Source organism: Hyaena hyaena, unplaced genomic scaffold (genome assembly GCF_003009895.1).
Source record: "Hyaena hyaena isolate Hyena2069 unplaced genomic scaffold, ASM300989v1 scaffold_23, whole genome shotgun sequence".
Taxonomy (NCBI): Eukaryota; Metazoa; Chordata; class Mammalia; order Carnivora; family Hyaenidae; genus Hyaena; species Hyaena hyaena.
Window position 1 is genome coordinate 828487 of NW_024080655.1, and position 14405 is coordinate 842891.

The following is a 14405-nucleotide window of genomic DNA, read 5'->3' on the forward strand; positions in this document are numbered from 1 at the left end:
TACCCGATTCGGGCTGTTACTATGAGGATTAGATGAGAGAATCCTTGTCATCTGTTTAGCACAGTGCCTCACACATTGTAAGTGTGTGGCATTACTGTCATTTTCTTCATCCTATCATTATCATCATCGAGAAGGTGACCATGATGGAAGACTGAGGAGGTATCCTGGGTGAAGAGGAGACAAAGAGGACCTGAGCCTTATAGGAACCAGCCCTGGAAAGTCAGGGACCCAGGCTTTCTTTGTTTCTCTTTTTCATCCCTACACTTACAGCCTCTCCACTTCTCTTTCTCTTTCCCCAGGTTTGCCCCCCCGGGGGAGGGGGGAGAGGGGGAGGGAGGCGGGTAGCTTTCTTTCACTAGATTTCCTCCACTTCCTTGTCAACTATATAAGGCCTACCCATCACCCCTTTCCACCTTAGGGCATATTCATTTCAAGTCCCTCTGACTGGCAGGGGTGAGGAGTGCTGGTGGCATGTTTACAGCAGTGGCTGAGGATGGGGATAGAGTCCTTTGAAGGGGTTAGCTTTTTCTTCAGGGGGAAGGTAGCAACAGACATACTTAAGGAAGAGACTATAAAAGATCCTTGATTATTTTCATGCATCTGGATGTCCACTGAATCTTTTGTTTGCTCTCCTCAATAGACTTCTTGAAGAAAGGGAGGTTCTCATGTACTGTGATTTCCACGGCCACAGCCGTAAGAATAATATCTTCTTGTATGGCTGTAATAACAATGATCGCAAGTACTGGCTTCATGAGCGAGTCTTTCCTTTAATGTTAAGCAAAAATGCACCAGATAAGGTAAGCACGTAAGGTAATTTTCCATCCGTTGACTAAGGAGGAAAGGAATTCACTGCGTCCTATATGTAGTATTTGACCTGCCACTTTACATCTCTTTTCATTATCTTGGGTAAATCCCAGCAGCCTGGACCTCAAGAGTTTATTCTGGTTTTGGTTTACAATATAATCAACAGTTCTATACATTATTCAATGCTCATTATAAGTGTTCCCTTAATCCCTTTTATCTAGTCACCCATCCCCCATCCCCTCTGCCAACCACCAGTTTGTTCTCTGTACTTAAGACTCTGCTTTTCTGTTTGTCTCTTTTTTCTTTGTTTTGTTTTTTTAAATTTCACATATGAATGAAATCATATGGTACTTGTCTTTCTCAATTTCAGATAGCATTATACCCTTTAGGTCCATCCTTGTTGTTGCAAACGGCAAGATCTCATTCTTTTTTATGGCTGAGTAATATTCCATTGTGTATGTATACCACATCTTCTTTATCCATTCATCTATTATTGGACACTTGGGTTGTTATATAAACATATGGGTGCAATAAACATATGGGCACATATGTATCTTTTTTGAATTAGTGTTTTTGTTTTCTTTGCGTAATACCCAGTAGTGGAATTACTGGATCATATGGTAATTCTATTTTTAACTTTCTGAGGAACATTCATACTGTTTTCCACAGTGGCTGCACCAATTTACATTCCCACCAACAGTGCATGACAGTTCCTTTTTCCCCACATCTACACCCACACTTTTTATTTCTTGTCTTTGATCCTAGTTATTCTGATGAGGGTAGATGATATCTCATTGCGGTTTTGATTTGCATTTCCCTGATGCTGAGTGGTGTTGAGGATCTTTTTATGTATTGGCCATTGTACATCTTCTTTGGAAAGGGACTTCAAGAATTTAGAAAGGTGTGGCTTTAAGAATTACCCTGTATACATCCACAAAAGAACAGATAAATAAAATGTAGTACATCCACACAATGGAATATTATTCGGCAATAAAAACATGAGGTACTGATATGCTAAGACATAGGTGAACTTGGAAAACATGCTACGTGAAAGAAGCCAGACCTAAAGGGCCGCATTTTTATGTGATTCCATTCTATGAAATGTTCAGAAGAGGCAAATCTGTAGAGACAGAAAGTCATTTAGTGATTAGTCAGTAAGGAGGTGGAGGGTGGCATGACTGCTAATATGTACTGGGTTTCTTTTTGGTGGCAATGAAAACATTCTAAACAGAGAGTGGTGATGGCCGCACAGCTGTAAATATACTTACATCATTGAATTGTGTCCTTTAAATGTGTGAATTTTACAGTATGTGAGTTATATCTCAATACAGATGATTTAAAAAAAATTTTTGAATGTTTATTTTTAAGAGACAGAGACACAGACAGAGTGGGAGTGAGAGAAGGCAGGGAGAGGGGGAGACACAGAATCTGAAGGAGCCTCCGGGCCCTGAGCTGTCAGCACAGAGCCCCACGCAGGGCTCAGACCCACAACCTATGGGATCATGAAGTCCAGATGCTCAACCAGCTGAGCCACTCAGGCGCCCCTCAATTAAAGATGATTTTTAAAAATTGGTCTGGCTTCTTTGCCCAGGCACAAGTGCAAACTCTCAGTAGGTGGCTTATCCTCTTTATTCCTGTGGTTGGCAGTGGAAGAAGGGATTGAATGATAAACAGAATATTAATATTATATGAGCCTCCACAGAAAAGTTCATGTAAGACAAGGCTACAGGTAAGTGTAAGATAGTAAATGGCTAATAAAAACAACTTAAAAGTTTTTTAACAGTTGGCTGAATAACAGCTCTGACAGGCATTGGCTTAGAAGTTGGTTTTCAGCATCGTGAGTAGAGCCACAAAATATAATCTCATTAGAAAGAAGAAATTAGGGGTGCCTAGGTAGCTCAGTCAGTTAAATGTTCAACTCTTGATTTAGGCTCAGGTCGTGATCCCATGAACTGTGAGATTGAACCCAGTGTCAGGCTCTGCACTAACAGCGTGGAGCCTGCTTAGGATTCTTTGTCTTTCTGGCCTTCTCACACTCACATGTGCTCTCTTGCTCTCTAACAAATGCTTGTTCATTTTTGAGAGAAAGAGAGGGAGCAGAGGAGGGCAGAGTGAGGAGATAGAGGGTCTGAAGCAGGTTCTGCTCTGACAGCTGAGAGCCTGATCTGGGCCTTGAACTCACTAACCAGGAGATCATGTCCTGAGCTGAAGCTGATCACTTAACTGACTGAGGAACCCAGGCGCCCCATCAAATACATAAACATTTATCAAAAAAAAAGGAAGAAGAAATTAGGTAGGATTTAGAAAAATTTTTAAATGGTAGTGCACAGTTTCTCCTATAAAAAAATATAAGGCAAATGTTTTATATCTGCTATTCTTATGTTGAAAAGAAAGAGGAAGCTTTTCTTTCTCCCTCCAGTTTTTTCTTCCTTCATTCCTTTTTTCTTTGCTCTTAAAAAATCTTCTGTCTGTGTTTGCTAGGGATCTCTTTCTTTAAATAAAATAGCATCCAAATATGTGTCTTGTTTAAAAAAAAAATTGCTTTTTAATTAAATGACATCCAGGGGTACCTGGGTGGCTCAGTAGGTTAGGCATCTGACTCTTCATTTCGGCTCAGGTCATGATCTCATGGGTTTGTGGGTTTGAGCCCCATGTTAGGCTACATGCTGACAGTTCAGAGTCTGCTCGGGATTCTCTCTCACACCCCCACGCCCCTGCCATTCACCCACTTGCACTCTTGCTCCTTCTCTCTCTAAATATTTTTTTAAAATTAGAGATGCCTGGGTGACTCAGTCTTGAGTGTATGACTTTGGCTCAGGTGATGATCTCAGGGTTCGTGGGTTCAAGCACCATGTCGGACTCTGTGCTGACAGCTCAGAGGCTGGAGCCTGCTTCAGATTCTGTGTCTCCCTCTCTGCCCCCCCTCCTCCCTTCCCCATTTGTGCTCTGTCTGTCTGTCTGTCTCTCTCAAAATAAAAACATTAAAAAAGTTTTTTTTACTTAAAAAAATAAATGACATCCAGAACCCAGGATTTAAACCAATTAAAAACAGAGCTACGCTAATTAAAGAGGGATGGCAGGCTTGCAGTCTTGCCCATTCTGCCTCCTTCAGTCTTCGTGGCAGGAATGCCTGAGGTTGCTCAGTAGAGCCCTGGATTCTACCTAAAATCCACCAGGTGGTGAGATACCTGCCAACTGTAAAGCATTCTCAGCAGGACAGGATCAGTTGAGGTAGGTGCCAAGTGTACATTACAGACTCCAAATAAGGAGAGGGTTGGGGTGGTCATGAAGGACAATGGAGGATATTGAACTCCAGGCTGAGAACATTAAGTATGAGGAAGTAAGACAGTTCCAGGCAGAGATTATAGGGGTGAGGCATACCCAGATCATATATAGAGGATAAACCCAACTGGATCCAAGGGCTCGAGTTGGGGAGGAGTAGAAAATAAATCTTAGAGACACGGCTAGTGTCTTGAATGCCAAAGTAAGCCAGCATTCCCAAACTGGAGTTCAGGAAACCCTAGTCCTGCAAAATGTCCCCGGGAAAGGTGGGGAAGGGAAGGTAGGGTTTCCTGGGCAATAAGGAGCAGAATATACTTTCTCCCCTTGGGAGACTCACAGTCTACAATAATGTGTGGAATGCTCAGGGAGGGGGTGCCTGCGTGGCTCAGTCGGTTAGGCGTCTGAGTCTTGGTTTCTGCTCAGGTCATAATCTCGTGGTTTCGTGGGTTCGGGCCCTGCAATGGTCTCTGTGCTGGCAGCACAGAGCCTGCTTGGAATCCTCTGTCTCCCTTTCTCTCTGCCCTTCTCCCACACGTGCTCTCTCTGTCTCTCTCAAAATAAAAAAGAGGTCCTGCACAGGAAGCCTGTGTAATTTTGTTAGCCCCTCATCCTCCTGAGTAACATGACCACAGAACTCGTTTTCTCCTCTGTAATAGAACAATAGAATTACTATTTTATGGAAAATACTTAGGAAATAATATATAGACCCTAAGGAAACCATTCTTGTATCCTATTAATGAATCATTGGCATTTTATATTTGCCAGTTTATGATTAACACAGGATTTGGGTTTCTCTTTAGTTCTCTTTTCATAGTTGTAATTTTAAGGTCCAAAAGTGCAAAGAAGGGACGGGGCGAGTTGTAATGTGGCGGATGGGAATCCTGAACAGCTACACCATGGAATCTACTTTTGGGGGGTCCACCCTGGGTAAGTAAGCTCTCTTTTGTAGATCATAGGTCAGCATGACAAGGGGGAGCCAAGCAAAGCCTTGAGGACATGAAGTCCTTTTGAATGTTGGGGAGATGATTGATCTAAAGGATTTTCTTAACTGTGCCTTATGCAAAATTTGTCTAACCTAAATATGAGTGTGAAATCTAACACTTGATGGGGCAGTATAGTCCCAAATATAATACTTGGCAGGGAATCAGGCAGATCTGGGTTTGGATTTCCGATCCATTTCTAAGTTGTATGATTACTTGATTCACTCTTTGAACCTCATTTTTTAAAAACCAGCAATAATAGTAGTACCTGCATTATAGGTAGCACTTAATGCACATAAAGCACTTGGCATAGTGCCTACCACAGAGTAAAACTTCAGTAACCATAGCCATCATGATTGGAAAGTTTTTCATTGTCAGAGATTCTGCTGAACCAAACCAGATCTAGAAGGAGAAAGACCCTGTTCAGAAGCACAATATTTTAGAATCAGAGCTGGTGTTTTTAAGGAGCCATTCATAAATTAGATTTGCATTTGCTCATTATTTAATAAGAAATGTTTATGGATTTTTTTCAGGCAATAAAAGAGATACTCACTTTACTACTGAGGATCTGAAGTCTCTAGGTTATCATGTTTGTGACACCCTTCTGGATTTCTGTGATCCTGACCGAACCAAGGTAAAAATGGGGTTTCAAGACATGTGGTGGTGCTACTGTGATCAGTTTCACATGGGTCCAAAGTCAGCCCACTGAGATTATAGGTGGCCTTTATTTTCCTCTTAATATCATTCTGAAGTTTTTATAATCAGTAAAAGAAATCCCCCAGCCTGCACACTGTCCACAAATGGTAAGACCTCATAACTCACCAAGATAGTAGAAGCCTTCATGCTGACACTCCTTCAGCACACCTCTCCCTCACTTTGCTTTTCAGAAAAGCAGAAGTCCTTCCCCTTCTCGGAAACTAACCCTGCCCTTTGTGCACCCACCAGCCCCCTGGTCCATGGCCTCCCTAGTACCTCCTCCCTTTTCTGTGTCCTCAGTTTTTTCCTCTTCTTACTTCTTTTGTTTTTTAGTTTATTTATTTGTATATTTTAAATATTTATTTATTTATTGTAAGAGAGAGAGAAAGCGCATGAGCACATGAGTGGGGGAGAGGCAGAGGGAAAGAGAGAATCCCCACCAGGCTCCAGGCCGTCCGCACAGAGCCTGATGTGGAGCTCAAACTCACAAACTGTGAGATCATGACCTGAGCCGAAATCAAGAGTTGGACACTTAACCAACTGAGCTACCCAAGTGCCCCTTTAATAAAAAATATGTGAAGGAGAAATCAGCCACAACATGGCCTGTTAAATCACATCTGCCATAGGCCAAAATCTGAGGAACCCCATTCTAATATTTTCTTCATTGCTATTCAAAAAAATACAATAAATCAGACCTTTGCATTGTTTAAGAAGTTTATCATTGTCTTGAGCCAGGGGAAAGCACCAAAAGCATAATTCACTGATGTTCTGCCCTAGAAACACTTTTACTCCAGCTCATGTAATTTATATGCTAACATCTCCTTAGAAGCAGAGGTTACAGCTCACTCATCTTTATGTCCCCAGCAATAAATAAAGTGCCTTTCTGCATATGCTTCATAAATATTTGATACATAAATAAATGAAAATCAAAAATGTCTTTTTTTTCACGTCTACAGTTCATGCAGTGTCTAGCAGAGCTTAAAGAGCTCTTACAACAAGAAATCCATAAGAAATTCAATGAACTTGGACAAGATATGGATTTAGAAGGAAGTTGGAGTGACATCTCTTTGTCTGACATTGAATCCAGGTAACAAACTTCATTTCAAAGAAAAACCAAGGAAAGGGGCACCTGAGTGGTTCGGCCAGCGAAATGGCCGGCTCTTGATTTCGGCTCAGGTCATGATTTCGCAGTTGTTGGGTTGGAGCTCCGTGCTGAGGCTGACCACGTGGGAGCCTGCTTGGGATCCTCTCTCTCTTTCTCTCTCTGGCCCTCCTGTGCATGAGTGCACTCTCTCTCTCTCCAAATAAATTCAAAACAACAACAACTCAAACAAACAAAAAAGGAAAAACCAAACAAGTTCTATTTTTTTATAGTTTTTGTTTAATCTCTTGTTTTGTTGGTTTTGAGCCAAAGGTGCAAAATACTGAAAAAATCATAGCGCACTTAAATACATTTCATTTCTTCAGCAACTACGTATTGGGAGCCTGCTCTTTGACAGTGTCTTTTCAGGTTAGGGAGGTGGGCAGGCAGTATGCCTAGGGCCTTTAGGCAGTCATAAAGCCTTTGTCTTTTACTCCATGGGAGATGGAAAGCTTTTGGAAGGTTTTAAGTAGAGAAGTGTCATGTTCTGACTTGGGTTTTAGTTTCAGTAGGAATACCCTGGCTGCTACGTGGAAAATAGATTGTAGAGAGGAAATGTGTAAGCAGAGGCATGCATTTGGAAGCTCTTACAATAATACAGGCAAATGCAGATGGTGGTCTAGACGTGAGTAGTTGTAGTGGTGGGGGATGTATGAGTTGGTTGGATTCTAGATATATTTTGAAGTTTCAAACATTAGGATTTTCTTATGGATGGGATATGGAGCATGAAAGAAAGAGAATGACTCCATAATTGATTGGATGGAGTCGCCTTCAAATGAGATGGGGAAGATTAAGGTGGTGGAGAAGGTTAGGGGAGTGGTGAAGGTCAGGAGGCTAGTGTTGGGCATGTTCAGGCTGAGATGTCTAGGAGGCATCTAAATGGAGATGTTGAATAGGCAGTTGAATATATGAGTACGGCGTTCAGTGGAGAGGTCAGATAGAGTCATCACTGGTTAGATATGATTAAACTTTAAGACTAGGTGAGATCCCAAGGGAGTATGTGCAGATAGAGTAAATAGGAGGGCCACATCTAAAGCAGGATACCACAGCTCACAGGTCACAGAGACAGGGAGGATCTAGCAAATGAGGTAAAAAGTCCAGGACCCTACAATGGCCAACAGGCTATAGGATCTAGCCACCTGATACCTTATAACCTCCACCCTCACCCTTTCACATACCGCTATGGCTACGCTGGCCTCCTCACTCTTCTTCAGACTTGTCAGGTCCTCTTCTGCCTCAGGGCCTTTGCACTAGCAGTCCCAGCTGCCTAGAATGCTCTTCCCACAGATATCCACATGGCTCATTCCTTCACCTCCTTCAAGTCTTTGTTTAAATGTCAAAGTTTTCAAAGTAGCCTACCTTCATTACTCTGATACTGTCACTTGCTTCCCTGCCTTTGCCCCCTGCCACTATTCTCTACCCCCGTGAGGTACTCTTTTTTTTCCATAGCATTTTATCACCTTCTGTCCACCTTAAGTCATTTACATCTTTATTATATATTCTCTGTTTCCTCTTACTGGATGTCGGTTCCGCAAGGTCAGAGATCTTTATTTTGTTCACTTCTCTATCTCATGCACCTGGAACAGTACCGGGCACCTAGGGAGAGCTCAATAAATATTTGTTGAATTAATTTAGTTTGTAAGGTCTCAGCCCCACCCTCATAATCTCTACAGTTATTGTAGGAAGCCTCCGGGTGGGTAGGTATCTCACAGGTGCGCAAGAACACCTACACCAGCTTACTGGCCAAGGTGCCTCATACCCATCCCAGCTGCCCTCGGTCAGAAGACTTCTGGGCTGAACATGACAGTTCTCTGCCAGAGGCTGCGCTGTAGACTGTGGTGGACAGTCAAAGGGGATGGCTCTCCCTCCTACTCTATGCGGATATAGAGTTGACATCTGGGCCCGAAAGCATTTCTGCTGGCTGAGTCTCCCAGTTGTATCTTGAGGAACCTTAAGTCAGACCATGAGGGCAGGCAGTGTGCCCCATTCACCATGTTGCCTCTTCCACTCTCCCAGAATTCTTGGCCTAGCTCCCCGGGACCACCGCATGAGCCACTCTTCACTTGCAGCCTCAAAAACAAAATGCCCCTGCGTGTCAGCCTGTCAGTGAAGAGCCCGGGGGAATCCACTCAAAAACAGGGAGACTGCTTCCTCGCTGGCTTAGCAGGGATCCTCTGATACTTTTAGTTAAGAATCATCCAAAACATTTTGCCAGCCTCTGAATAGGAATATTCACAGGCCTCCACGGGTCTCCACCTATCCATTGTCACCATTACCCAGAAAAGCAGACTGCGAGTGCCCAAGCCCAGTCTGAGTGTGCCCTGTGTGTGCACATCGACGGTTTTCAACATTTTCTGTGGCATACTGCATCTAATGGTTTTAGATTAATGTTGATTAGAAGTTTTCAGTTATCTCCAAAAGAGACATCAGAGACTATTATCCAGTGACCTCAAAGGCTATTGCTCAGACTAGAAAAGCCTTTTGAGAACAGGGAATTGAGAATTAGATCAGAGAAGAGAGAGCTTTCTTCCCACCGTCTTACTGTGGGGCTCCTCATTGTGCGCTGAAGGGAGGGAGGGGGAGTATGAACAGGATGAAAGGCCTGAGCAAAAGAATGGTTTGAAATGCTTTTCCCAGGAGATCTGAGTTTTGTGCCTACGACACTTTTTTCTACATGGAGGCCATGTGCTAGAGCGCAGCTCTGGCTCGTAGCCTCACACACCCCGGAGAGAGGGGAACGTATAATGGGACACTTAAACAATGGACGTGATGAAGGATGCAAGGATGCAGAATCTGAGTCCTCATTCATGCTAGCCCTTGAAGGAAGGGGGAATGGGCCCTCTGTGGGGGAAGACTTCAGGTCAGTCTGGACCTGCATCCACAACTTTTGAAGCAGGAATTGAGGTAATAAAAGTAATACTCCCAGTCTCTAACCTACAGATTCCTTGTTATCAAATATGTTTATGTGTATATTCAACTCAGTTTTAAAGAGAACCTGGGAGGTTCCTTGCTCTCCGATCTGGACCTGGCTGGACAGGAATGAATAAAACAGGGGCACCCGGGTGACTCAGTCGGTTAAACATCTGACTGCGGCTCAGGTCATGATCTCACGGTTTGTGAGCTCTAGCCTGCATCGGGCTCTGTGCTGACAGCTCAGAGCCTGGAGCCTGCTTCAGATTCTGAGTCTCCCTCTCTCTCTGTCCCTCCCCTGCTTGTACTCTGTCTTCCTCTCTCTCAAAAATAAATAAATGTTAAAAAAATATTTAAAAATAAAGGAATGAATGAAACAAGCCCTGCTTTCAAACACATCACAGTCCTCTGGTAATCTCTAGGGCCGCAGAGTCTCCCACAGTCACTGCCACGGGCAGCTTTACCCACCTGGCCAGTGCTTATTTTGCCATGTGGATGACAGACTCCTTGGGGCCAGGGGCTCTGCCACATTCATCTCTGCTCTCGACGCACTCACTGCCTAGCACAGAGTGCGTGTTCAGAATGAATGAATGAATGAATATGTTTGTCAAGAATTGCTAGTCGTCGAGGGGCGCCTGGGTGGCTCAGTCAGTTAAGCGTCCAGCTTCAGCTCAGGTCATGATCTCACGGTTCGTGGGTTCAAGCCCCGCATCAGGCTCTGAGCTGTCAGCACAGAGCCTGCTTCAGATTCTGTGTCTCCCTCTCTCTCTGACCCTCCCCTGCTCACGCTGTCTCTCTCTCTCTCTCAGAAATAAATAAAACATTAAAAAAAAAAAAAGAAAAAAAGAATTGCTAGTCGTCGAAATGCAGGCACTGGGGGCAAATAGTGGACTGGGTGTTAATCCCACGCTGCTGGTCTGGTAAATGTTGTACTTCCTAGACGTTAGTAAAAGCATCTCCCTTTCTTCTTTCCTTCTGGAAACAGCACCAGTGGTTCTGATAGTTCCCTCTCAGAAGGTCTCCCTGTTCACCTACTGAACATAGCAGAGGAGGTAAGATAATACAGACCCTTCCACTCAGGAAGTAGCAACCTTACAGAAAGCATAAGCCTCCTGGTTAAGTTGATGGAATTTTCCACTATCCTAAAATCTGCAGAAAATATACCAAATGCATCCTAACTAGTTACCCTGCCCTGGAGTCTTTCATTTTTATAACTTTCTGTTTGTTTATTTATTTATAAACTTTTTTTCAAAAAAAAGAAAGAGAGACAGAGTGCAAGTCAGAGAAGGGCAGAGAGAGAGAGAGAGAGACACAGAATCTGAAGCAGGCTCCAGGCTCTGAGATGTCAGCACAGAGCTGGACGTGGGGCTTGAACACACAAACCATGAGATCATGACCTGAGCCAAAGTCAGTTGCTTAACCAACTATGTCCTACCCAAGCATCCCTAATTATTTGTTTTTAGTAACTTTCCTTTTTAAAATCTAGGGGGGAAATGTGAAGACTCCGTTATTACAAAGTTAATAAAATTTTTTTAGAAAGTTTAACTAAAAGTGAAAAACATCTTAAGAGTTAGAGTTTGTCTCTTGATCTTGGGGTTGTGAGTTCAAGCCCCATGTTGGGTATAGAGTTTACCTAAGAAGACAAAAAAAAAACAAAACTATTTTAAGAGATAGAAGTTGTTAAAAATGACCCATACTTTAAAAAAACTTTTTTAAAAGTTTATTTATTTTGAGAAAGAGAGAGGAAGAACATGAGCAGGGAAAGGGCAGAGAGAAGGGGAGGGAGAGAATCCCAAGCAGACTCTGCACTGTCAACATGGACCTCGACTCGGGGCTCAATCCCATGAAGTGCAAGATCATAACCTGAGCCAAAATCAGGAGTCAGATGTGCAACCAACTAAGCTACCCAGGTGCCCCCAAAAAGTGTTTCTTTATTCATATAGTCTTAAATAGTTTTTTATACTTCCATACATTAAATTTTCTTTGCCCCATCTCATTCACAGTCTTATCACATAGATGATATATTTGTTGCAGTTCATTATGCAGATGACTTCATAGTTGCATTAAAAAATATTTCCATCATACAGGGCTCCTGGGGGGCTCAGTCAGTTGAGCGTTTTAACTCTTGATTTCAGCCCGGGTCATGATCCTGGGGTCATGGGATTAAGCCCCGGGTCAGGCTCCATGCTGAGCTTAGCGCCTGCCTATTTAAGATTCTCTGTCTCCCCCTCTGCTCCTTTACCCCTCTCACTCTCTCTCTCAAAGAAAAAAAAAAAAAGAAGAAGAAGAAGAAATAATTCTATCATAGGGTGAGATTAAGGCTATGGCAGGTGGAGACAGCCAAATCAGACTGGACCCTATCATTTTTTCAGCTGGGTTTACAGCAACAACATGGATATAGGCTTCACTACACAACAGGTCCCTGGAAAGTCAGTCCTGGGCTTCACTTGCTTCATTATCAAAGCCATCTTGTGCAGCAGCCAAACTGACTCTTTTAACTACACACCTGATAATCAGCATTGTCTGTACCCGACATTGTTGCCATAAGTATTCTGGTTTCATGTGTAAAATGGATGTTAGGATATTAGTATAGGTGTCCCTTGGGCAGCATACCTGTAACGGCGGGATTCGAGGGTGTTAAATGGGGAGTGGACTCTGATAACGAGGCACCTGAACTGTGTGTCCTCCAAACCAGCGGCAGTTGAGCCCCGGGAGGGCGCACATCCTGGGGGAGCCCTCCTCTCCTGAGTGTTGCGTGAGAGAGTGCGGCATGCAGGTGGGCCTTCCTCCGGAATCCTCAGTGACTAGGTTCTCTGTGCTTTCTGGAATAGTTGAATCAAAAGAAGAAGATGTCTAAGAAGAAAAAAAAGAAGCCGCTTCAGACTAGGAGACAGCGAAATGAGCAGCATCAGAAAAATAATTTGATGCAGGAGTTAAAGGTAACAGAAGATGCCCTGGTAAGAAGGCTGTGCTGCCCTTTTCCGCGGCCTGATCTGCGTAAAGAGCTTTCCACAGCGGGAGCAGGACCCAGTTAGCATCACTCTCAGCCAGAAGGGGAATGGGGAGCGGGGCACAGGGAAGCTGCTTTGATCTCAGAGCTCTTGCATGGGTCCTCTGGACGGCTCTGTGCGGATTTCCACCACGGCCTCTGCACTACCCTCTGCCGTGGCACTTTGGTCTGGATTTTGGCCATGTCTGGATTTCCAGAAGAAACGGGGCTCCTGGAGAAGTGGTGGCTGGAGCTGGTCCGGGGTTGCTGTGTGGCTGAGGCGTCAGGCCTGGTCCAGGCTGGCTCCTTCCCACTCTTCTCCCAGAGGCCACTGCTTCCTAAAGATGAAAAGGCTTTCCGGTGTGTGAATTTTACTGTTGGGCGGATGGGGTCAGTTATGAGTAGATTAATTGCAATGGATCAGTTGAAAAATATTCTCTTTGCACTCAGTCCTTCCAGGAAAGGGCAGGGTTTGCTTCTACTCTGCAAAAACAGCCTGCCTTTTTCAGAAATTCAGAGAATGCCAGTTCTTCAGTGATGAGAAATGAAAAACCAAGGTTGAATGAGGTAGTAGTTTTGTTTGACCTTTTTTTTTTTTAAACTCCTACATGGAGAATGTGTCAAAACTTAACTCCGGGGCGGCTGGGTGGCTCTGTCAGTTGAGCGTCCGACTTCGGCTCAAGTCATGATTTCATGGTTCAAGCCCCGTGTCGGACTCTGTGCTGATGGCTAGCTCAGAGCCTGGAGCCTGCTTCAGATTCTGTGTCTCCCTCTCTCTCTGATCCTCCCCTGTGCATGCTCTGTCTCTCTCTCTCTCAGGAATAGGTAAAACATTAAAAAAAAAAAACAAAAAAAAAAACCTTTTAACTCCTACATGGAGTACCTGGGTGACTCATTTGGTTAAGTGCCTGACTCTTGATTTTGGCTCAGGTCATGAACTCACAGTTCATGAGATCGAGCCCCGAGTGGGGCTCTAGGCTGATAGCAGGGAGCCTGCTTGGGATTTTCTCCTTCTCTCTCTCTCTGCCCCTTCCCCATGTACTCTCACTCACTCTCTCTCAAAATAAATAAACATTAAAAAATACTTTTTGGGGGTAATATATTTAAAATATACAATGTGATATTTGGTATATGTACACACTGTGAGAGGGTTCCCACCACCTCACATAGTTAACTTTTTTTTCTTCAATAACTGAAAGTTTATACTCTTTTACCATCTTCTCCCCCCTCCCCCCATCCCCAGCAACCACCATTCTACTCTCTGTTTCTATGAGTGTGACCTTTTACTTTAGGTTCCACACGTAAGCGGTACCAGGCAGTATTTGACTTTCTCTGTCTGGCTTATTTTGCTCAGCTGATGCCCTCTGGTTTCAGCCATGTTGTCACAGACGGTAGGATTTCCTTCCTTTTTAAAGACTGAATAACACTATTTGAGAGATATTTTCTCTCATTCCATAGGTTTCCTTCTAATTTTGTTTTTTGGGTTAAAAAACTTTTTTTTACATAGTCTCTGCCCCCAATATGGGGCTTAAACTCATAACACTGAGATCCAGCGTCACACGCTCTACTGACTGAGCCGGCCAGGTGCCCCGGCCTTCTGATT

The 14405-nt window shown here is 43.7% G+C and overlaps 1 protein-coding gene across 1 annotated transcript in view; it reads left to right on the forward strand.

The window, feature by feature from the left end:
* The window catches only part of AGBL2 (ATP/GTP binding protein like 2), a 47246-nt gene that overhangs the window by 27840 nt on the left and 5001 nt on the right, over window positions 1–14405 (forward strand). Inside the window, exons 10-16 of the mRNA XM_039226697.1 lie at window positions 641–797; window positions 4887–5013; window positions 5600–5700; window positions 6719–6849; window positions 10799–10865; window positions 12645–12752; window positions 13253–13369. Coding sequence (XP_039082628.1) covers window positions 641–797; window positions 4887–5013; window positions 5600–5700; window positions 6719–6849; window positions 10799–10865; window positions 12645–12752; window positions 13253–13369 — 808 coding nt within the window. The remainder of the gene's footprint in view (window positions 1–640; window positions 798–4886; window positions 5014–5599; window positions 5701–6718; window positions 6850–10798; window positions 10866–12644; window positions 12753–13252; window positions 13370–14405) is intronic.